Source organism: Oncorhynchus nerka, linkage group LG12, assembly GCF_034236695.1.
Source record: "Oncorhynchus nerka isolate Pitt River linkage group LG12, Oner_Uvic_2.0, whole genome shotgun sequence".
NCBI classification, from domain to species: Eukaryota; Metazoa; Chordata; class Actinopteri; order Salmoniformes; family Salmonidae; genus Oncorhynchus; species Oncorhynchus nerka.
In genome coordinates, this window is record NC_088407.1 from 80,233,412 (window position 1) to 80,258,727 (window position 25,316).

The window sequence follows — 25,316 nt, forward strand, 5'->3', positions numbered from 1 at the left end:
TGTATTGTCTTGTGTTTCATCTGCTGCTGACAATACATCTACACTGAACAAAAATATAAACGCAACATGCAACAATTTCAACGATTTTACTGAGTTACAGTTCATATGAAGAAATCAGTGAAATATAAATAAATACATTCATTAGGCCCTACTCTATGGATTTCACATGATTGGGCAAGGGCGCTTTCACGCCCTGACCTGAGATATCTATGTTTTCTTTATATTTTGGTTAGGTCAGGGTGTGACTAGGGTGGGTACGCTAGTTTTTGATTGTCTAGGGATTTTTGTATGTCTAGGGTTTTTGTAGGTCTAGGTGATTTGTATGTCTATGGTGGCCTGATATGGTTCCCAATCAGAGGCAGCTGTTTATCGTTGTCTCTGATTGGGGATCATATTTAGGTAGCCATTTCCCTTTGGTGTTTGTGGGATCTTGTTCTATGTTTAGTTGCCTGTATGCGCTATTCGTATAGCGTCAAGTGTCGTTATTTTGTTCAGTGTTTCATTCTTTTAATAAATAAGAATGTACGTATACCACGTTGCGCCTTGGTCCGATCCTTATAACGAACGTGACAGGAGCAGCCATGGTTGGGCCTGGGAGGGCATAGGCCCATCCACTGGCCCAGCCAATCAGATTTTTTCCCCACAAAAGGGTTTTATTATAGCCAGAAATACTCCTCAGTTTCATCAGCTGTCCTGGTGGTTGGCCTCAGGAGATACTACAGGTGAAGAAGCCGGATGTGGAGGTCCTGGTTTGGCGTGATTACACGTGGTCTGTGGTTGTAAAGCCGGTTGGACGTACTGCCAAATTCTCTAAAACGATGTTGGAGGCGGCTTATGGTAGAGAAATGAACATTACATTCTCTTGCAACAGCTGTGGTGGACATTCCTGCAGTCAGCATGCCAATTGCACGCTCCCTCAGAATTTGAGACATATGTGGCACTGTGTTGTGTGACAAAACTGCACATCTTACGGGCCTTGTATTGGCCTTGTATTGTCCCCAGCACAAGGGGCACCTGTGTAATGATCATGCTGTTTAATCCGCTTGTTGTTATGCCACACCTGTCAGGTGGATGGATTATCTTGGCAAAGGAGAAATGCTCACTAACAGAGATGTAAACACATTTCTGCACAAAATTTGAGATCAATAATTTCTTTGTGCATATGGACATTTCACGGATCATTTATTTCAGCTCATGAAACATGGGATCAACACTTTACATGTTGCGTTTATATGTTTGTTCAGTATATTTTAATTATTACATAGGCTTCTGGTTGATGATTTCGGAAATTGTTCTTTTGACAGTACTTTAAAGACATACCTTGCACATGTAGTCATATCATCTGATATAATATGGAGTAGATATCTACCTGGAGTAGGTTTAAGGTCCAATGGAGCCGTTTTTATCTCAGTATCTAATCATTTCTGGGTAACAATCAAACCTTACTGGTATTGTTTTCAATTAAAATGGTCAAAAATAAACAAAAATAGCTTCCTAGCAAAGGGCAATTTCTGTGAGTGGTCTGAGTGGGGAGGGGGAAACTGGAACTCTTTCTTATTGGTCTATTAACTCATTTACTGCATGGTGATGTCAGGCAAAAACTCCAACCCACCAAAACAGGCTGAAATTTCAGTCGGTCATATCAAGCAGTTTTTACAGGGCATTATCATCATTTCACAGTATTATTCCAACTTCATAGTGTGGAAATAGTGTATATGTAAAACACGTTTTTGACCGCATTTGGCCTTTAAGAAGACTCACAGTACCAAAGAAATTATTGAATGAATCCAAAATATGTACTTTTCTGACTTGAAATGAATGAACCTCATCCTATTAGGCAGCTCCCAGCGGAGGCCAAGGTGTTCCTGCAGGTGGATCAATCATGGAAGGAGATCATGAGGAGGACAGATGACAGGCCTAATGCCCTGAGAGCAGCTACCGCCCCTGGGGTCCTGGAGATGCTGCAGGCTGGCAACGTCCACCTGGAAAAAATACAGAAGTGTCTGGAGGTACTGGAGGGAGTTAGGATGCCTGGGTGTCAGCATGTTTCTGCTATCTTGACAACTCCTTGTCATTCATTGTCATCTCAAACATGGCAATTCCGTAATGAGTAGAAACAAACTGGAGCCCATGCTAGCATATCACAATATACAGCAGACTGGAACCCAGGCTAGCATACCTAATGATACTGTAGACTGGCACCCATGCTAGCATACCACATGATACAGCAGACTGGAACCCAGGCTAGCATACCTAATGATACTGTAAACTGGCACCCATGCTAGCATACCACATGATACAGCAGACTGGGACCCAGGCTAGCATACCTAATGATACTGTAAACTGGCACCCATGCTAGCATACCACATGATACAGCAGACTGGAACCCAGGCTAGCATACCACATGATACAGCAGACTGGAACCCAGGCTAGCATACCACATGATACAGCAGACAGGAACCCAGGCTAGCATACCACATGATACAGCAGACTGGAACCCATGCTAGCATACCACATGATACAGCAGACTGGAACCCAGGCTAGCATACCACATGATACAACAGACTGGAACCCAGGCTAGCATACCACATGATACAGCAGACTGGAACCCAGGCTAGCATACCACATGATACAGCAGACTGGAACCCAGAACCCAGGCTAGCATACCACATGATACAGAAGACTGGAACCCAGGCTAGCATACCACATGATACAGCAGACTGGAACCCATGCTAGCATACCACATGATACAGCAGACTGGAACCCAGGCTAGCATACCACATGAGACAGCAGACTGGAACCCAGGCTAGCATACCACACGATACAGCACACTGGAACCCAGGCTAGCATACCACATGATACAGCAGACTGGAACCCAGGCTAGCATACCACATGATACAGCAGACTCTCAAAAGGACAATGCACTTAATTTCCTGTCTTTAGGGTCTAGCTGGGCTGTAAAACCTTTGACATTTTCATTTGCACAACATTTATGTTATCCTAGTTACTTTCAGAGTTGCTGTTTATTTCAATACTTGACTGTTTGTTTCGTTTTCTGCAGGATTATTTTGAATCCAAAAGATCAGTTTTCGCAAGATTCTACTTCCTCAGCAATGAGGAACTGCTGGATGTTCTGTCACAGAGCAAAAATCCCAACGCCATTCAGGTTCCAATCTCATAGTGTTGGCTAACCATCCAAGAAGAAATTACTCTCTTTAAAAAGAAAATAACATAAGCAGCAGCTGGAAGTTAATATTTCACTTTTATACAGCAGACTCTCAAAAGCACAATGCACTTAATTTCCTGTCTGTAGGGTCTAGCTGAGCTGTAACCTCGTCTCCAGGCTCAATTACTACCGCATATAGAGACTGGTAACAGTGCTTCAAAGTGGGACTTGAATGGGGTGTGTTTAAAATCGAGGCGGGAGATGGAGCGAGCCTGCTACAGATGTAGGATTTTAATTTGAGCCAGTTTGCTACAACAGGAAAATAATGAATTATTATGTGGATTGTAATTAATGGACATTTTTTCTAGGGGTGATACATTTTTTGTTATGGCAAATGAAATTGGACATATTTAAGTGGATTTTACAAACTTTAAAAGCCTGTTTAAACCTCAAATACACTACAAAATCGCATTCCCTGCTGTGGAAAATTCTCAGTACAAAAGAGTAATCAAATTAAGATCCTACGTCTGCACAGATCTATTAGCTGGGACTTTGAAAAACGGTGAAGATCGTTCTATCACATTGACCATCATATTTTTGGGAAGCCCAATTGATTCTGAGTTCGGACATATAAACTTACAGTACCAGTCAAAAGTTTGGACACACCTACTCATTCAAGGGTTTTTATTGATTTTTACTATTTTCTACATCGTAGAATAATAGTGAAGACATCAAAACTATGTAATAACACATATGGAATCATGTAGTAACCAAAAAAGTGTTAATCCAAAATATATTTTAGATTTTAGATTCTTCACAGTAGCCACCCTTTGCCTTGATGACAGCTTTGCACACTCTTGGCATTCTCTCAACCAGCTTCATGAGGTAGTCACCTGGAATGCATTTCAATTAACAGGTGTGCCTTGTTGAAAGTTCATTTGTGGAATTTCTTTCCTTCTTAATGCGTTTGAGCCAATCAGTTGTGTTGTGACAAGGTAGGGTTGGTATACAGAAGATAGCCCTATTTGGTAAAAGACCAAGTCCATATTATGGCAAGAACAGCTCAAGTAAGCAAAGAGAAATGACAGTCCATCATTACTTCAAGACATGAATGTCAGAAAATCTGGACATTTTCAAGAACTTTGAAAGGTGCTTCAAGTGCAGTCGCAAAAACCATCAAGCGCTATGATGAAACTGGCTCTCATGAGGACCGCCACAGGAAAGGAAGACCCAGAGTTATCTCTGCTGCAGAGGATATGTTCATTAGAGTTAACTGCACCTCAGATTGTAGTCTAAATAAAAGCTCCACGGCGTTCAAGTAGCAGACACATCTCAACATCCACTGTTCAGAGGAGACTGTGTGAATCAGGCCTTCATGGTCGAATTGCTGCAAAGAAACCACTCCTAAAGTACACCAATAAAAAGAAGAGACTTGCTTGGGCCAAGAAACACGAACAATGGACATTAGGCTGGTGTAAATAGGTCCTTTGATCTGATGAGTCCAAATTTGCGATTTTTGGTTACAACCACCGTGTCTTTGTGAGAGGCAGGATAGGTGAACGGATGATCTCGGAATGTGTGGTTCCCACCGTGAAGCATAGAGGAGGAGGTGTGATGGTGTTGGGGTGCTTTGCTGGTGACGCTGTCAGTGATTCTGCTGTCACACTTAACCAACATAGCTACCACAGCATTCTGCAGCAATACTCCATCCCATCTGGTTTGTGCTTAGTGGGACTATCATTTGTTTTTCAACAGCTGGTTGAGAGAATGCCAAGAGTGTGCAATGCTGTCATCAAGGCAAAGGGTGGCTACTTTGAAGAATCTAAAATATACTTTGATTTGTTTAACACTTTTTTGGTTACTACATGATTCCATATATTATTTCATAGTTTTGATGTCTTCACTATTATTCTACAATGTAGAAAATAGTAAAGAAAATAAAGAAAAACCCTTGAATGAGTAGGTGTGTCCAAACCTTTGACTGGTACTGTATACATGAAAACTATTTTTAACAGATTTTTGGGAACTCACTTCCTTGTTTAAATCTTTGAGCTGCTCGCGCTATGAAGTCCACAATGTAGGGGAGGTTAATATAAGGGTTATGCTAGATGGTGATGAATTGAGAGATCAGCCAATTAAACCCAGTGGTTGTTTCTTCCTGCCATAGGCTTTCATTCAAGTTCCATTCTGAGGCGCTGTGAAACCAGACGGTTAGACAGAGAGCGAGCTGGGTGATGGACAGATTAGCTGGGCTGTAAAAGCTTGTGCAAGATGTTGACATTTTCATTCACAACTTTCAAACAATATTTATGTTTATTCAATCAATTTAATTCAATCCATTTTCTACAACACTTTTAAGCCTCATCTTGTAAAATGCTTCAGCAACATCCGTCACCTGAACATCCAGGAACAGGCTAGGATTCACCATGTGGTGGCAAGCATACATTCAGCCGAGGGTGAAACTGTGACCATGCCAAAGTAAATAGTCGAATCATGATAATAAACCAAATGGAAACATTTACATTTAGGCTTAATTCATGTTTTTTTCTGTTACCGAGAATCCCAGAACAACTCTTTCTTCTCTTTTGATTCTTTAGAAATGTTCATATACGTGGGCCAGTGGAGCAATGGATGGGAAATGTGGAAACAGCAATGTACAACACAGTGAAAAGGTACAGTAACCATTTTGCATGTAGCTTTTTCTTTCCTGTTCAAAAGGTGTTGATACAGTATATCCAAGGGAACTTTGAGCCTGATACAATAATCATGTTTCAAATCATTTCAGGCGCTTGAAGATAGGAGTGTCAGAATGGAATCCTCAGAACTTTAAGAAATGGGTTCTCTCTCACCCCGGACAGGTCGTTCTCACCGTGGTAAGTGACCATTGCAATGGATAGATTTAACAGGAATATGACAGGACTTATTACTATCCACCTACACAATTGGGGAAATCCCACCATGTGTTAAACAGTGTATCGTCGTCCTCCAGTTCCTGTTCACTAGGCTGATGAATGTAGTGACTGTTACCCTGTCAAAATTACATCAACAGCCAAGGAAAACCTAAGACCAAAGTAAATGTGAGACCATCAGACTTTTCACACCGTCTTCTTACATTGTGTCCAACATGTGTTCTAAACACATGCCTGGTCCCAGATCTGTTGTCTCCTTCTATAGCCTGGTCCCAGATCTGTTGTCTCCTTCTATAGCCTGGTCCCAGATCTGTTGTCTCCTTCTATAGCCTGGTCCCAGATCTGTTGTCTCCTTCTATAGCCCGGTCCCAGATCTGTTGTCTCCTTCTTCTCCCAGATCTGTTGTCTCCTTCTATAGCCCGGTCCCAGATCTGTTGTCTCCTTCTATAGCCCGGTCCCAGATCTGTTGTCTCCTTCTATAGCCTGGTCCCAGATCTGTTGTCTCCTTCTATAGCCGGTCCCAGATCTGTTGTCTCCTTCTATAGCCGGTCCCAGATCTGCTGTCTCCTTCTATAGCCTGGTCCCAGATCTGTTGTCACCTTCTATAGCCCGGTCCCAGATCTGTTGTCTCCTTCTATAGCCTGGTCCCAGATCTGTTGTCTCCTTCTATAGCCTGGTCCCAGATCTGTTGTCTCCTTCTATAGCCTGGTCCCAGATCTGTTGTCTCCTTCTATAGCCTGGTCCCAGCTCTGATGTCTCCTTCTTTAGGCTTGTCCCAGATCTGTTGTCTCCTTCTATAGCCTGGTCCCAGATCTGTTGTCTCCTTCTATAGCCTGGTCCCAGATCTGTTGTCTCCTTCTATAGCCTGGTCCCAGATCTGTTGTCTCCTTCTATAGCCTGGTCCCAGATCTGTTGTCTCCTTCTATAGCCTGGTTCCAGATCGGTTGTCTCCTTCTATAGCCTGGTCCCAGATCGACTGTCTCCTTCTATAGCCTGGTCCCAGATCTGCTGTCACCTTCTATAGCCTGGTCCCAGATCTGTTGTCACCTTCTATAGCCTGGTCCCAGATCTACTGTCTCCTTCTATAGCCTGGTCCCAGATCTGTTGTCTCCTTCTATAGCCTGGTCCCAGATCTGATGTCTCCTTCTTTAGGCTTGTCACAGATCTGTTGTCTCCTTCTATAGCCTGGTCCCAGATCTGCTGTCACCTTCTATAGCCTGGTCCCAGATCTACTGTTTCCTTCTATAGCCTGGTCCCAGATCTGTTGTCTCCTTCTATAGCCTGGTCCCAGATCTGATGTCTCCTTCTATAGCCTGGTCCCAGATCTGTTGTCTCCTTCTATAGCCTGGTCCCAGATCTGATGTCTCCTTTTTTAGGCTTGTCCCAGATCTGTTGTCTCCTTCTATAGCCTGGTCCCAGATCTGTTGTCTCCTTCTATAGACTGGTCCGAGAGCTGTTGTCTCCTTCTATAGCCTGGTCCCAGAGCTGTTGTCTCCTTCTATAGCCTGGTCCCAGATCTGTTGTCTCCTTCTATAGCCCGGTCCCAGATCTGTTGTCTCCTTCTATAGCCTGGTCCCAGCTCTGATGTCTCCTTCTTTAGGCTTGTCCCAGATCTGTTGTCTCCTTCTATAGCCTGGTCCCAGATCTGTTGTTTCCTTCTATAGCCTGGTCTCAGATCTGATGTCTCCTTCTATAGCCCGGTCCCTGATCTGTTGTCTCCTTCTTTAGCCTGGTCCCAGTTCTGTTGTCTCCTTCTTTAGCCTGGTCCCAGTTCTGTTGTCTCCTTCTATAGCCTGGTCCCAGATCTGTTTGTGCTCTTTTTTAAAAAATTTTTTTTTTATTTCACCTTTATTTAACCAGGTAGGCTAGTTGAGAACAAGTTCTCATTTGCAACTGCGACCTGGCCAAGATAAAGCATAGCAGTGTGAACAGACAACACAGAGTTACACATGGAGTAAACAATTAACAAGTCAATAACACAGTAGAAAAAAATGGGCAGTCTATATACAATGTGTGCAAAAGGCATGAGGTAGGCGAATAATACAATTTTGCAGATTAACACTGGGGTGATAAATGATCAGATGGTCATGTACAGGTAGAGATATTGGTGTGCAAAAGAGCAGAAAAGTAAATAAAAATAAAAAACAGTATAAAAACAGTATGGGAATGAGGTAGGTGAAAATGGGTGGGCTATTTACCAATAGACTATGTACAGCTGCAGCGATCGGTTAGCTGCTCGGATAGCTGATGTTTGAAGTTGGTGAGGGAGATAAAAGTCTCCAACTTCAGCGATTTTTGCAGTTCGTTCCAGTCACAGGCAGCAGAGTACTGGAACGAAAGGCGGCCAAATGAGGTGTTGGCTTTAGGGATGATCAGTGAGATACACCTGCTGGAGCGTGTGCTACGGATGGGTGTTGCCATCGTGACCAGTGAACTGAGATAAGGCGGAGCTTTACCTAGCATGGACTTGTAGATGACCTGGCCAACTCCATTGCTGTCATTGTCAAACCAAATATTTTGGCATGACATTTCCATTAAGGAGTTGGTAAGAGAGCAGAAACAGGCTAGTACCCAGGCTACCAAAAACCCTCCTTAACCCTCTGTCCCCTAGACCCAGATCATGTTCACTAAGGACTGCCAGGAAAGCTTCAGCAGTGAGAGGCAGCTGGAGAGCATGGTGGTGGTGAAGAAGCAGGTGATCCACAATGTGGAGGAGCTGGCTGACCTTGTGTCCGAGCCCCTGCCCTGTCACCAGCAGGCCACCCTAGAGGCCCTGCTCACAATCCTGGTTCACTGTAGAGACATCCTCAGCCATCTCCTCCAGAACCGCATCACCAGTGTCGACGACTTCGAGTGGACAAGGTCACAGCTTTGATCATAGTTGCTACTGCTAGTATAGATTTTTCTTGAAATACCTGGCCTTATATAGATTAGTTCCAGATCTTTTTGTGCTGTTTACGATCAGAATAACTCCTATTTTTAGGCCAAATATATCTAGGATCAGGCTAGGACTTCTGAGCATGTTTTGTCAAATTTTCTGAGTTTGAGATGATTGTTGATCACATTTTTTCGTCATTGGTTCTGTTGGTTTCAGGCAGCTTCAATATGTCTGGTATGACAGCACCTCTCTGTGTTACGTGGTCCATGCCCAGGCTTCCTTCATGTATGGCTACGAGTACCTGGGCTGTTCTCCTCGACTGGTCATCACGCCGCTCACTGACCGATGCTGGCTGACCCTCACCGGGGCCTTGAGCCTCCATCTGGGGGGCGCGCCCGCCGGACCCTCTGGAACAGGCAAGACAGAGACGGTCAAGGACCTGGCCAAGGTAAGGACCTGGTCAAGGTAAGGACCTGTCACTGAAGTTAGGAGAGAAACCTGTGAAGTATTTAGTAAGTTAGTCAGTGTGTGGACCTGAAAATGCCAGCAGTAGAAAAAGAGAATGTCCACACTCTTGGGAAACCACTGTCACTGATATCCTTGTAGCTCTGTAGTTAAGCTGATTCTGTATTTCGAGGAAGGAAAACCATGTTGATGTTGTTTTCCTTTGCAGGCGCTTGGAAAGTTCTGTTTAGTACTGAACTGCTCTGACAGTCTAGACTATAAGGTAGTCATGGACATTTATATTCTCATTATAACTTTATAGCTATTGTACTTTTGATGCATTGAAATATGTTTGTTCAAGCTCATTGCATCAGTTGTAGAATCTGAAGAAGTGGAGTAGAAGTATGTATACATTTGACTGTATACTGTGAGTTAATGTTGTCTCTCTCTGTGACATTCCCTTACCAGATGATGGGGAAGCTGTTCTCTGGCATGGTGCAGTCTGGTTCCTGGTGTTGTTTTGATGAGTTTAACCGTATCAACGTAGAGGTGTTGTCAGTCATCGCTGCTCAGCTTCAGTCCATTAAGGCTGCCATGCATAGTCACAGTTTACGGTATGCTTCTGGAACTTACCGTATTCTTTAGACTGATTTGTATTTTTATGGCTTGAAAGTTTTATATTTTATATTGGTTTAACTGAACAGGTGAATAGTTTAGGTTAATTCGTCAAATGTATTCGATATTTACTGTTTTTACCAAAGGTTTATGTTCGAGGGAAGAGATATCCGACTGAACGCCTCATGTGGATTCTTCATCACCATGAATCCAGGGTAACGTGTCATGTTTAGTTTAAGTTCATATTCTTTTAATAACCTTTTATAAGCGTTAATAACCTGTCATCAAGGCAAAGGGTGGCTACTTTGAAGAATCTCAAATATAAAATATATTTTGATTTGTTCAACACTTTTTTGGTTACTATATGATTCCGTATGTGTCATTTCATAGTTTTGATGTCTTCACTATTATTCTACAATGTAGAAAATAGTAAAAAATAAAGAAAATCCCTGGAATGAGTAGGTGTGTCCAAACTTTTGACTGGTACTGTACATACATACACACACACATACATACACATATAAATACATACAGATACACATACATACATATCAATAAATATGATATATATATATATACATCTTTAAAAAAACGATTTTTCTTTTCTTTATTACCCTCCAACCCTACCACCCCTAACCCAATTGGAGCAAACTAGTGAACAACAATGCTTAGGCCTGTATTTCCAGTTCATACATACTATGTACATTTTATGTACACAGTCTATTTTACAATAGTTCTATTTTGTTTGCTTTTACTCCTGTCTTTCTTCTACCCTCAACCATCTATTTCTTATGTCCATCCGGCTTGATTTCTATTTGCCATGGCTTTCAAGTTGACCTCTCTCTTTCAGTTGCAAAGGTCGAGTGGATCTCCCTGACAACCTAAAGTCTCTGTTCCGGCCTGTCTCTATGATGGTACCTGACTTTGACCTGATTGCTGAGATCATGTTGTTCTCTGAGGGCTTCAAATCAGCCAAATCACTGTCCAGGAAGATCGTCAACCTCTACCAGCTCGCCAGCAAGCAGCTGTCTCAGCAGGTTGGACTTACATAGACTCTTAGAAAAAAAGGTGATATCTAGAACCTTAAAGGGTTCTTTGGCTGTCCCCATAGGAGAACGCGTTGAATAACTCTTTTTGTTTGCAGGTAGAACCCTTTTGGTTCCATGAAGAACCCTTTCTACAGAGGTTCTACCTGGAACCAAAAAAACTTTCTCCTACAGGGACAATCGAAGAACACTTTTGGAACCAAACATTTCAGTTAAAACAGTTGAACATTTCAGTTAAATATCAAATACATACTGTAACTGTTCATGTTAATGTTTAGAACTATGTTCATAGCTTTGACATTCTGAAAACTTTTGTTTTGCTTTTTTGTTTTGTGTCTTAAGTTTGTCTTTGTGTTTTTTTCCAACTTCCTTTCGTGGTTCTACTGTAATCTAGGACCATTATGATTTTGGAATGAGAGCCATAAAGTCAGTGCTAGTTCTCGCTGGTCAGAAGAGAAGATTCGCAGCGCTGTCGTAAGTATTAAAGAAACAAGAATCCTCTGCGTTCTTGAGGCCAAAATGCATTCCCTTGAATTGGTACAATCAAAAGGCTGTGTCACTGGTCACTACCGTCTTCTCTTTGCTTCTCTCATTCATCTCAACTTGCCAGAGTTGTTGTAGTAAAAACATTGTGAGTAAATACTGTGTGATATTCCAGGTGTGGCCTGACACCAGAGGACGAATGCTGCGTTCTGATCTGTGCTTTACAAAACTCTAACTTACCCAAGCTGGTTCCTGAGGACGTTCCTCTGTTTAAAAGCATCATGGAGGATCTCTTCCCTGGCGTCGTCAATCCCAAAACTATCCATCCTCAACTAGAGGTAATTCCTTGCCACGTGTACTCACACAGTCCGGTGTAGTCGGTGGTTGTTCTGGTAAAGTAAATGGAACTTGGTTAGATCACTTGGCTGCATGTTTTTTTGGTTGTTGTGGTTAAAATGTGTGTCATATGCTTGCATCTTCTCTAGATCGCCATAGCTAAGGCTACAGAGATTCTTGGATTTCAACAATGGCCAAATCAAGCAGAGAAGGTTACACAGCTGTATAGCCAGATTTTGGTCAGTATTTGGTTTCTTTAACATCCCGGGTCCACACGAACCCTTGCTTAAACCTCAGATGGAACAAAAATGCTAGGTGTTAGCTTTTCTCATTGGAAAACATGTCAGAATTAGCTGCCTAGGTACCAAGAGTTACTTCTCTTTCCGGGAACAAATAACAAATCAACCAATGACTTCCGTTAAGGACTCTCATGAAAAAGTGTTAAATCCCGTCCAACTACGTCTAGTTCTTTAGTTGGCTGAAGCAGTATTTGTTAATGGAAATAATCACGCGGGTCAGCTGGTGGTGTTAGCATAGTAGCTAAATGTAAAACGTTTTCCGATGGGAAAAGCTAACACCTAGCATTTTTTGTTTAAGCAAGCGTTTAAGCAAGCGTTGTCCTGTTGTTTTTGTGATTAATTCAATTCACAATATCATTCAACTTCAATGTTGATGTTGCAGGCTCGAGGAGGGGTGATGTTGATTGGTCCTACCGGAGGAGGGAAGACAACAGTGAGACTCATCCTGCAGCATGCTCTACACCTGCTGCCCTCTCTGTCTGAAGTCCACAGGAGGACCAACGTCTTTATGGAGGTACTACACATCTCGTTAGACACTTCAGATCGTTTACTGAAAACATCTGTCACTTAATGTTTTTAAGTGTGTTTAAACATGCAGCTAAACTGGTGCAGATTTGATTCCTTTCAGATATGGAAGTGTTAGATAGTATGTTTGTGTGTGTTGTTTAAAGCTGCAATCTGTCACTTTTTGTGGCGACACGACCAAATTCATATAGAAATGTGAGTTATAGATCTGCCATTGTCATTGAAAGCAAGCCAAAGAAGCCGGTAGATATGTTCTATTTGCTCTATTTCTTATGTTTTGTTTTTGCGTCTTTTACTTTCGGGTTTTGTACACCAGTACAGTAGAAAATACAATACAATGATTATCTATTGCTTGTTTTGTCACATAAACTGAAATTAGCCAAACTATTAGAATTTTAGCAACCAGAAAATGGCGTTGTGATTTCTGCATATAGCACCTTTAAAATACGTTATGCCTTTATTGAATAGCCTGGTCCCAAATATGTTTGTGCTGTCTTGCCAACTCCTGTAATTGATTGCTGTGCTTGTTTCATTCTTTCTCTTGACTTCCATTGGGTAGTTGGCACCGAGTTCAGAGGTCCACGTGGAAAGCTTCACCATCAACCCCAAGTGTGTGAGCTTTGGAGAGTTGTACGGTCAGGTAGACCCCAACACTCTGGAGTGGTCAGACGGCCTGTTCGCTTCTGCAGTCAGAACCTACGCTAAAGAACTCTTCGAACAAGACAACAAGACTTCCAAAGACAGCGAGAGCAGGAACACCTCTTCAGTCAGTGCTTATTACATTTACATTTGAGTAGTTTAGCAGATGCTCTTATCCAGACTAAACTACATTTCAGTCATTCAACTGAAGTAGGTAAAACAACGATCACGATCCTTGCAAGTAAAATCTTTCTCAAAACAGCCGCCATCTATAAAATCATTGATAGGAAGAGTTAAGCACCATTTTTTTTTATTGCTATTCATTGTTTATGATCATTCATTCCAAAGATACTGTCATTTACGCTGGTAACGTTAGCCATACATGGGCTCTGTCTTCCCTTTCAGGATGTTTTGAGTGACTCCACTACACCCTTACCTCCCAGCAGTTATCAACGTATGTCTTAATGAACTCTGCGTGTGGTTATCTCACAGTATAGTATCACACAACATTTGAGAAAGTTATCATTCACGAATATATATATTTTAATTTATCTCTGTATTATTTCTTAGATAACTTCATGGTTGACAACTGGCGTTGGATCATAATGGATGGCCCAGTGGATATCCTGTGGGTCGAGAACCTGAACACTGTGTTGGACGACAACAAGACGCTGTGCCTGGTGAACGGAGAGAGGATCAGCCTGCCAGATGGCATTAGGTTCCTGTTTGAAGTGGATACTCTCAGCCAGGCCACCCCCGCTACCATCAGCCGCTGTGCCATGGTCTACATGGTATTGTGTCAAGATGCATTATGTTCAACCAGACCTACTTTGCAGAACGGTTCCCTGGACTCAGATTAGTTCTCGTCCTGGAGAATCTCCGGTCCAAGATTTGGCCTAATCTGGGTCCGGGAAACTGGACCCCCATCTGTTATAGGTTTTCATCTAGTGTATTAAACTACAGTAGTTTGTTATGCAAAGTCAGAATATTTGGGTTATATCTTTTTTTAAATCGCCACTCCAGGATCCAGTTGACCTGGGCTGGAAGCCGTACGTGAGGCGCTGGCTGTCCCAGCTGCCCAGACAGCTGAGCAGAGAGGGAAGAAACCACATCCAGCAGCTCTTTGACAACAGCATCACCCAGGGGCTGAACTTTGTCAAGAAGCACCAGAAGCTGCTCAACTTCCAGATCCCGGAGATGTCCATAGTCATGACCGTCTGCAGCATCCTGGGGGCTCTCATTAACTTCATGCAGGGGAATGGTGGCCTGGGTAGGACAATCTTCTTTAAAGCTAAGCATCATCTGAATTTCTTTTTCTTCTTCTTCTACTACTTGTCTTTTTGTCCGTGTGGATGTTGTATTGTTTCCTATGTGGACTTTCAATAAGTTTGGTCCAAGTTTGATCAAGTTTCATTCTGTGGTGTCACAGGACTAAATCTTGAGACATTGTCAGAGGAAGACATTGGGAAGACCTCTGCAGACAATGAGTCCACAGGAAAAGGGTACGTGTAAATGAAATCTATTGCTGTTTGTAGTTACTATATTATCTTGGTTCAGCTTTAGTAAAGTTACTGTATATTTCCAATCTGTGACAGGGAGGATAACAAATGGTTTCTACAGAAAAACCCAGAAAAACTCACGATTCTTCTTGGGAAGCTGTTTGTCTTTTCATACGCCTGGGCAGTGGGAGGAGTCCTAAACCATGTCGATGACTATGATGAGTCCCCATCTGCTACTAAAGACAAAAGCTGTCACCTCGTCAATGTTGCACACGCATTCAAAAACCTGATCCACAAGTTGTTTGAAGGCGCACCTTGCGGTATGTGAATAGAATAATTAATCATGTCCAGGGACTGCAGAGGAAAATTTGCTGTCTAGCTCAATCTGTTGCAATGACATGTTGTACATGGTTTCTGACAAATGAACAAATAAATAATGCTCTAGTGTCCATTATATTTTCTATTTTGTAGAACATCCCTCTTCATCAAACTTGATTTTGTCTCTGAATATTTCAGGTGTGTCTTTACCGGCGGGGAATCGTTTGATCTTCAACTACTTTGTGGATCTACAGACAGGTGCCTTCGTTCCCTGGGATGAGTTGGTTCCTAGCACCGAGAGTCTTATACGCAAAGGTCTGCTCACACCTTTACCCTCTCTGGTGTGCAGCAAGCATCCATACATGCACTTTTACAATCGTACCATTCAAGAGTGCTAAGATGAGTTTCAAGTTTATTTTCCTTATGTAATTTCACTGGAAATCATACTCACCAGAGCTCTCACATTAAAACAACAGCATTAAAAACAGCAGTATTAAAACATACAGCATTAAAAGTTAGGGACTCACATTATATATTAATTTCCTCAGGACTGAACACATCCTCAGGTTCTGAATCCTTGCAGTTGGGAGGAGCCCTGGGAGAGTCTAACACAACAGATACCACCAGCTTTCTGAGATCAGGCCCCATCTGCAGCAATGATACTGTCCGCTACTCCTTTCTAATGAGCCTACTGCTGCTCAACAAACAACCAGTACTTCTCACAGGTGATTCAGTCGAGATTTCACTCTGTATTATATAAGACTATATGATCATTCTTTCCCCCAATTACATGCCTGTTGCCTACCCTTCATGTTCTTGACAGAAAAAAATGGTTGTCTTTAACCAACTATTTTATCATTAAAAAGATTTAATAGGTCTCATAATGAGGTTTGAATTGATTGGATTCTGGAGTTAATGAAGTTTGTTTTGACAATTAAGGGATTCTGGAATTAATGAGGTTTGTATGACTGTTAGGGGATTCTGGAGTTGTTGAAATTTGTTTTGACTATTAGGGGATTCTGGAGTTAATGAGGTTTGTTGTGACTATTAGGGGATTCTGGAATTAATGAGGTTTGTTTGGACTATTAGGGGATTCTTAAGTGAATGAGGTTTGTTTTGACTATTAGGGGATTCTTAAGTTAATGAAGTTTGTTTTGACTATTAGGGGATTCTGGAGTTGGAAAAACCCTTCTCATCCAAAGCATTCTAAAGAAACTACAGAGAGACGGAGGAGAAATGGTGAATCAAGGGACTATGCTGGGACAAGTGTTTCTACACAACCAATCCAAGACAGCCAGGTAAAGCTAACATAAAACACAATTCTCTTTTGTTGATCTTGTAAAAAGTACATTATGTTGAGAAAGACAGTGAGCTTCAGTAGTATTGTGTAAGAAAGGCCCAGAGAGGCTGAGAGACTGATATGAACAAGCAACCTAATGTACTATAACTTTTCTCCAGCCTGCTGGAGGATGTTAACCTGCTGACAGCTGTGTTTGGGGGAGATGCAGATAAGTCTACAGACGGTGATTCATTAAGTAAGGTTTAGTCAGGACTATCTAGTAGTCGTCAGTAGTAGTGAGCTTAACTAGTGAGTAAAGTTAGTAGTCTGACTAAAAGCCACATGTTCTCCTATTACCCTTCTCCTGAGAAAATGCTTTATTCTTTAATGTGAACAATTTATTGTTGCCATGATAATTAAAACCACAAATATTGATTGCCAATTTCTGAGAAAATTGTATTTTCAACCACAAAGTTGGTATTTTCCAGGTGGCTTGTTAAGCAGCATGCCGTTTGGAGTGTTGCACAGGATGCGTAGTCCCAGCCATACCTCAGAATCCTCAGGAATCCTGACCTGTACCCTCCAGTGCACTGCTCATACAACCACTGCCTACATACAGGCACACATGTTACAAAACCTCGTCAAGAAAGGCAAAAATAACCTTGCTGCACCCAAAAATAAGTCTGTGAGTAAAATGTCATTACATAAACATGATAATTAACATTTTAAGTTTTGGATGCTCAAAGTACTCTAATGGATTCAAAATTCACTAAAGATGGATGCATAATCAGCTTTGATGTTCTATGTTTCTCTCTTCAGGTCTTGGTGTTTGTAGATGATTTGAACATGCCAACACTTGATAGTTATGGCGCCCAGCCTTCCATGGAGTTTATTCGCCAGTTCATCGAGCTCCAGGGAGTATTCGATGCCAAGACTCTCACCTGGAAGGTACAGTACAATAACCATGGTGTTATTAGAGTTCGTGTCTACCATTTCCCTGTGATGCGTGATGCAAATCATAGCTATGTAGAACAGAACCGGGAGGCTTATTTTCTTCCTCGTTTGACATCAGATGTGATGAATAGGCCTAGTCTCTATACAGAACCGTGCTCTTGTGGTTTCTATTAATTGTATGCTAGTATGTTAGCTCCAGGTCTCTATTTGTTTCTTTTCTTTTCTTTTGTAATTTGACCCCCTTTTCCCCCCAATTTTGTGATACCCAATTGCGATCCAAATCATATCTCATCGCTGCAGCTCCGCAACGGGCTCAGGAGAGGCGAAAGTCGAGTCATCCGTCCTCCAAAACAAGACCCGCCAAGCCGCGCTGCTTCTTAAAACCTCTCTAGGGTACGTGGGACGGTAGCGTCCCACCTCGCCAACAGCCAGTGAAACTGCAGGGAACCAAATTCAAAACATCAGAAACCCCATAATTAAAATTCTTCAAACATACATGTTTTTTACACCATTTTAAAGATGCACTTGTTGTAAATCCAGCCACAGTGTCCGATTCCAAAAAGGCTTTACGACGAAAGCACACCAAATGATTATGTTAGGTCAGAGCCAAGTCACAGAAAAACACAGCCATTTTTCCGGCCAAAGAGAGGAGTCACAAAAAGCAGAAATAGAGATAAAATGAATCACTAACCTACACAATACATGTATGTTTTGTTCAGTAAAGTTCATATTTATATCCAAAAATCTGAGTTTACATTGGCGCGTGTTGTGGAAATTTCCTGTATTACCAAATCACGAGAGAGCAAACCACACACAAGTCAGAGTTATCATAAAGTCCATCTTTAATTATATGAGCTTCACCATAGCCCTGTGACTCTCAGATCAATTCACTGTCTATAAATGAATTCTCTGAGAGTGCTTACATATTGGCAACTGAGATCCTTTATAGCAAAGACACACATAGCCAGATAGCATTGGCTATAAATTATTGTTCAGTTTGGTCTCCTAAACAAAGTTCTTATCTCGTTCTTGGTACCACTTAGAACCAAAAACATTACTTCATCCAATGGCATATATCAAATACACCCCCTCCTGGACAAGATCAGAAAAGACAGTGAGCCTCTTAGGTCATATACTAAATCAAGATAAGGGCAACCTCAGAGGGGACATGTAAATAGTTAGACACATTCCCATAAGAAGACAGGCCTGACCTCTCCCCTCTCTGGGGCACAATGTGACTAAGCCCTGGCAGAGAAGGGATAACTGCAAACTGCAAACAGTATTATCCAAAAGAAGACATTCTAATGACAAATATCTCACATAAGCATTATTTTATAAATACAACATCTTATTTATCAATGTTACCTAACTAATTTTGATTCTGCTACTACACGCGTTATGTTCAGTAGTTCTAAAACATCTGGTGAACATCTGAGAGCCACATCAATTTACAGAAATACTCATAATAAACATTGCTAAAAGATACAAGTGTAATACATGGAATTTTAGATCCAGTTCTCCTTAATGCAACAGCTGTGTCAGATTTAAAAAATGTTTTAAGGAAAAAGCAAACCATGCAATAATCTGAGTACGGCACTCAGACGACAAATCAAGCCAAATTGATATCCGCCATGTTGGAGTCAAACAGAAGTCAGAAATAGCATGATAAATATTCACTTACCTTTGATGATCTTCATCAGAATGCACTCCCAGGAATCCCAGTTCCACAATAAATGTTTGTTTCGTTCGATAATGTCCATCATTTATGTCCAAATAGCTCCTTTTGTTAGCGCGTTCAGTACACAATCCAAACTCACGACGTTCGCTCACTAGCAGCAGACGAAAAGTCAAAAAGTTCCGTTATAGTCCGTAGAAACATGTCAAACAATGTATAGAATCAATCTTGAGGATGTTTTTAACATAAATCTTCAATAATGTTCCACCCGGAGAATTCCTTTGTCTGTAGAAAAGCAATGGAACGCAAGATAACTTTCACGTGACCGCTCATGGTCAGTTCGTGGCTCCTGGCAGACCTCTGACTCATTCCCCTCTCATTCGCCCCCACTTCACAGTAGAAGCCTCAAACAAGGTTCTAAAGACTGTTGACATCTAGTGGAAGCCTTAGGAAGTGCAATATGACCCCATAGACACTTGAAAAACTACAAACCTCAGATTTCCCACTTCCTGGTTGGATTTTTTCTCACGTTTTTGCCTGCCATATGAGTTCTGTTATACTCACAGACATCATTCAAACAGTTTTAGAAACTTCAGAGTGTTTTCTATCCAAATCTACTAATTATATGCATATTCTAGCTTTTATGGCTGAGTAGCAGGCAGTTTAATTTGGGCACGCTTTTCATCCAAAATTCCCAATGCTGCCCCCTACACCTATTCGCTTAACCTGGAAGCCAGCCACACCAATGTATTGGAGGAAACACTGATGACTAAAGTCAACTGATGACTGAAGTCAGCCTGCAGGCACCTGGCCCGTCACAAGGAGTCGCTAGAGTGCGATGAGCCAATAAAAGCCCCCCGGCCAAACCCTCCCCTAACCCGAATAACGCTGGGCCAATTGTGCACCGCCCTATGGGACTCCCGGTCACGGCCGGCTTTGACACAGCCTCGGATCAAACCCCAGGCTGTAGTGAAACCTCAACACTGCTATGCAGTGCCTTAGACCGCTGCGCCACTCGAAAGGCTCCAGGTCTATCTTATTAATGAATATATACTGTAACAATGATGTTTAAATATCTGTATCTGCAGGGCATCCAGGATGTGACTCTGTGTGCAGCCTGTGCCCCTCCGGGTGGGGGCCGTCAGAACCTCAGCCCCCGTCTGCTAAGACACTTCTCTGTCCTGCTGCTGCCACACCCCTCTAGCAACACAATGCAACACATCTTCCAGGTCATTGCCCCTCAGTCTTTAGTTGATTAGCTGCAGCACATCCTATACTAAGCCTACTGTATGTGTAAGTGCCAGCTGTGTCGCTATGTAATATCAAATTAGGGGAAGTACCTGAAATGCTTTCTGTCTGGTATATCAACCAGGTCCAACTCGGGAAGTTCTTTGGTATCAGAGATTTCTCCAAGGAGGTGCGTAAATGCAGAGAGGCCTTGGTGTCTGCCTCCATCACTGTCTACAATGAGATGTGTCAACGTATGATGCCCACTCCAGCCAAGTACCACTACACATTTAACCTCAGAGACCTGTCCAAGGTAAGACACACACATTCTCATTGGTTTCTCTTCTTCCACTGTCTTTTACTATTGTGTGTGTTTAAGATCGTCTACAATACAGTCAGACTGCACAGAATCACTGATCTACAAGTCACCTTGCACTGCACCTAACTACTCATTATGTGATCAACATGAGTGATTCTGCACCTCGCCTTACTCAAACTGATCCCCTTAAACACTGTGATTAGCTTAGGTATAGAGAGAGGCGCTTGACTATTGATATGCAATGGTATTCTCTCTATAGCTGGTCCAAGGCCTGATGCAGACCAGCGACTCTCAGCTGAACTCATTGGTAATCTCTCTTTAGCTGGTCCAAGGCCTGATGCAGACCAGCGACTCTCAGCTGAACTCATTGGTAATCTCTCTATAGCTGGTCCAAGGCCTGATGCAGACCAGCGACTCTAATCTGAACTCATTGGTAATATCTCTGTAGATGGTCCAGGGCCTGTTGCAGACCAGCGACTCTCATCTGAACTCATTGGTAATCTCTCTATAGCTGGTCCAGGGCCTGTTGCAGACCAGCGACTCATCTGAACTCATTGGCAATCTCTCTATAGCTGGTCCAGGGCCTGTTGCAGACCAGCGACTCTAATCTGAACTCATTGGTAATATCTCTGTAGATGGTCCAGGGCCTGATGCAGACCAGCGACTCTCAGCTGAACTCATCGGTAATCTCTCTTTAGCTGGTCCAAGGCCTGATGCAAACCAGCGACTCTCAGCTGAACTCATTGGTAATCTCTCTATAGCTGGTCCAAGGCCTGATGCAGACCAGCGACTCATCTGAACTCATTGGTAATCTCTCTATAGCTGGTCCAGGGCCTGTTGCAGACCAGCGACTCTAATCTGAACTCATTGGTAATATCTCTGTAGATGGTCCAGGGCCTGTTGCAGACCAGCGACTCTCATCTGAACTCATTGGTAATCTCTCTATAGCTGGTCCAGGGCCTGTTGCAGACCAGCGACTTTCATCTGAACTCATTGGTAATCTCTCTATAGGTGGTCCAGGGCCTGATGCAGGCCAGCGACTCTGAGCTGAACTCAGAGGAGGCTGCAGCCTACCTGTTTTCCCACGAGACCTCCAGAGTGTTCCACGACCGCCTGGTCAACGAGCAGGACAGAGAACTGTTCTTTCAGATACTGTCCAACGAGCTGCACAGTTACTTCAAGGTACTGGTAGCCAACATGTCAAAAGAGGTCTCAAGTGTACACAGTAACTCAACTGCTGAAATGTGTACTCTAGACGCACTTCAGGCCATTCAGAATGAGTTCTCTTTTCTTCTAATGTAATCCATTTATGCCAAGCTTATGCACATTTTGATTCCTGTGTTGCATTTATAAAAGGTTTTATTTGGGGACATTTTGCAAAGGGTCTTTCACAGAGCGACTTGTTCGTGCATTCATCTTCAGATAGCTAGGTGAGACAACTAAATTCATATGTGTTGAAAATAGTTAAACGTGCCTCCCGAATGGCGCTGTAGTCTTAAGGCACTGCATCGCAGTGCTTGAGGCGTCACTACAGACCCACTACAGCAGCCGGTTGCGACCGGGAGACCCATGATGCAGCGCACAATTGGCGCAGCCTCGTCCGGGTTAGGGGAGGGTTTGGCCGGCTGGGATGATCTTGTCCCATTGTGCTCTAGCGACTCCTTGTGGCACGGCCGGGCGCATGCACGTTGGCTTTGGTCACCAGTTGTACCGTGTTCCCTCCGGCTGGCTTCTGGGTTAAGCGAGCAGTGTGTCAAGAAGCAGTGTGGCTAGGCAGGGTTGTGTTTCGGAGGACACATGGCTCTCGACCTTTGCCTTTCCCGAGTCCGTAGGGAAGTTTCAGCGATGGGACAAGACTGTAACTATGCCTGTCTGCCTGCTTTATATAGCAAGCCACAGTCACGTGACTCACTGTCTGTAGGAGCGAACCATGAACGGGGTAGTGTACCTAATAAACTGGCCACTGGACACTGAGTGTAAAATGACTTTCCAGTTACTTTTTCTTGTAACTTGTTCGTGCATGACTGTTAAGGTGTCCTGGCCACCAGAGGAGCTGATGAGAGAACCCATAGCATTCGGAGACTTCCTGGATATGAGCATCCCAACTGCTTCTAGGATCTATAAGCACCTGCCAGAGTTGAAGAAGATCCAGGCTGTACTGGAGGAGTGTCACGCTAGTCATGGAAGGAAAGCCTCTCAGGTACAGTTCACTTTAGCCACACTGACTCACCCACAATAGCATCTGCTAAACACATGTATGTTACCAATATGATTTGATTTGATTTGACTATTTCTTTACAGTACAGTAAGCTACCAATGTGCAATCTTGATAAGATTAATATCTGCATGATAATAACACATTTATTTTGTAAATCTAGTGTGTGTGTGTGTGTGTGTGTGTGTGTGTGTGTAGTTCCCCATGGTGTTTTTCAGGGAGGCAGTGGAACACATCACTAGAGCCGCCCGGGTCTTCAGATTGAAGGGAGCACACATGATGCTGGTATCTGTCCTGGACACACCTCTTAGATCTCTGATGTCACTGAGACACTTTCCCTGTATGCTCTCTTTTAGAGTGTGGGCGGTAACTGTAACGGTAAATTAGAAATAACTGTAAACGGACCGTTTATCATTCTGCAGTACACCTGTCAGTCAACTGGGAAAAAAACCTTTCTCTGTATCGTTCTCCACTCTTTGTGTAGTTATCATTGTACCTCTCCTGTTCGCTTGAATTAGAACTGTTTTAATTTAACAATACTATACTAACTGAAGGTAAACCATATAGCTCAATAATATGTTGTTCAGGTTCCCAATGGCTATTGCACCACTATTACACACTCATGGCTCCTTCCTGCTATTTGATTGATCAATTGATTGATTACTGATAATGACTGACCACTTTATTCCCTCTGTGTAGATTGGACTGGATGGCACAGGGAAGGAGGAGTGTGTGACTCTGGCCTGTCATGTGTCTGGAAGCCATCTCTACAGGCTGTCTGTCTGCCGGAACTGCAGCTACTCAGACTTCAGAGATGACCTCAAGAGGGTGTTCAGACAGGCCGGGATCCAACGTAAAAACACTGTGCTGCTCATCACTGACTCAGACATTGTCAAGGTCCGTTTAAAGTGTGAAAGACAGTAGGAAGATTAGTTAGAGAAGATTAGTTGGTCCATATCTGTTACGTACTGTTGTTAGCTAGCCTGGTTCAGATGTTACGTACTATCATTAGCTAGCCTGGTCCATATCTGTTACGTACTGTCGTTAGCTAGCCTGGTCCATATCTGTTACGTACTGTCGTTATCAAGCCTGGTTCAGATGTTATGTACTGTTGTTAGCTAGCCTGGTTCAGATGTTACGTACTATCATTAGCTAGCCTGGTCCATATCTGTTATGTACTGTCGTTAGCTAGCCTGGTCCATATCTGTTACGTACTGTCGTTATCTAGCCTGGTTCAGATGTTATGTACTGTTGTTAGCTAGCCTGGTTCAGATGTTACGTACTATCATTAGCTGGCCTGGTCCATATCTGTTACGTACTGTCGTTATCTAGCCTGGTCCATATCTGTTACGTACTGTCGTTATCTAGCCTGGTCCATATCTGTTACGTACTGTCGTTATCTAGCCTGGTTCTGATGTTACGTACTGTCGTTATCTAGCCTGGTCCATATCTGTTACGTACTGTCGTTATCTAGCCTGGTCCATATCTGTTACGTACTGTCGTTATCTAGCCTGGTCCATATCTGTTACGTACTGTCGTTATCTAGCCTGGTCCATATCTGTTACGCACTGTCGTTATCCAGCCTGGTCCATATCTGTTACGCATCTAGTCGTTATCTAGCCTGGTTCAGATGTTACGTACTGTCGTTCTGCCTGGTCCATATCTGTTACGTTCGTTATCCAGCCTGGTTCCATATCTGTTACGTGCTGTCGTTATTAGCCTGGTCCATATCTGTTACTGTCGTTCAGCCTGGTTCTGATGTTACGTACTGTCGTTATCTAGCCTGGTCCATATCTGTTACGTACTGTCGTTATCTAGCCTGTTCCATATCTGTTACGTACTGTCGTTATCTAGCCTGGTCCATATCTGTTACGTACTGTCGTTATCTAGCCTGGTCCATATCTGTTACGTACTGTCGTTATCTAGCCTGGTCCATATCTGTTACGTACTGTCGTTATCTAGCCTGGTCCATATCTGTTACGTACTGTTGTTAGCTAGCCTGGTCCATATCTGTTACATACTGTTGTTAGCTAGCCTGTTCCATATCTGTTACGTACTGTCGTTATCTAGCCTGGTCCATATCTGTTACGTACTGTCGTTAGCTAGCCTGGTCCATATCTGTTACGTACTGTCGTTATCTAGCCTGGTCCATATCTGTTACGTACTGTCGTTATCTAGCCTGTTCCATATCTGTTACGTACTGTCGTTATCTAGCCTGGTCCATATCTGTTACGTACTGTCGTTATCTAGCCTGGTCCATATCTGTTACGTACTGTCGTTAGCTAGCCTGGTCCATATCTGTTACATACTGTTGTTAGCTAGCCTGTTCCATATCTGTTACGTACTGTCGTTATCTAGCCTGGTCCATATCTGTTACGTACTGTCGTTATCTAGCCTGGTCCATATCTGTTACGTACTGTCGTTATCTAGCCTGGTCCATATCTGTTACGTACTGTTGTTATCTAGCCTGGTCCATATAGCCTGGTCCAT

General features: G+C 42.9%; 1 protein-coding gene across 1 annotated transcript in view; it reads left to right on the forward strand.

Annotated features, from left to right (window-relative positions):
* LOC115138846 (dynein axonemal heavy chain 6) overlaps positions 1-25,316 on the forward strand; it is a 102,312-nt gene that overhangs the window by 14,030 nt on the left and 62,966 nt on the right. Inside the window, 33 exon segments of the mRNA XM_065025024.1 lie at positions 1,838-2,009; positions 3,062-3,166; positions 5,526-5,644; positions 5,764-5,838; positions 5,952-6,039; positions 8,687-8,937; positions 9,170-9,401; positions 9,627-9,680; positions 9,866-10,011; positions 10,159-10,227; positions 10,863-11,049; positions 11,453-11,532; positions 11,717-11,879; positions 12,027-12,116; positions 12,559-12,690; positions 13,261-13,467; positions 13,746-13,794; positions 13,911-14,131; positions 14,364-14,610; positions 14,770-14,842; positions 14,936-15,159; positions 15,356-15,472; positions 15,706-15,882; positions 16,323-16,455; positions 16,616-16,692; positions 16,925-17,121; positions 17,256-17,384; positions 20,154-20,294; positions 20,438-20,605; positions 21,623-21,793; positions 22,644-22,811; positions 23,025-23,111; positions 23,526-23,723. Coding sequence (XP_064881096.1) covers positions 1,838-2,009; positions 3,062-3,166; positions 5,526-5,644; positions 5,764-5,838; positions 5,952-6,039; positions 8,687-8,937; positions 9,170-9,401; positions 9,627-9,680; positions 9,866-10,011; positions 10,159-10,227; positions 10,863-11,049; positions 11,453-11,532; positions 11,717-11,879; positions 12,027-12,116; positions 12,559-12,690; positions 13,261-13,467; positions 13,746-13,794; positions 13,911-14,131; positions 14,364-14,610; positions 14,770-14,842; positions 14,936-15,159; positions 15,356-15,472; positions 15,706-15,882; positions 16,323-16,455; positions 16,616-16,692; positions 16,925-17,121; positions 17,256-17,384; positions 20,154-20,294; positions 20,438-20,605; positions 21,623-21,793; positions 22,644-22,811; positions 23,025-23,111; positions 23,526-23,723 — 4,747 coding nt within the window.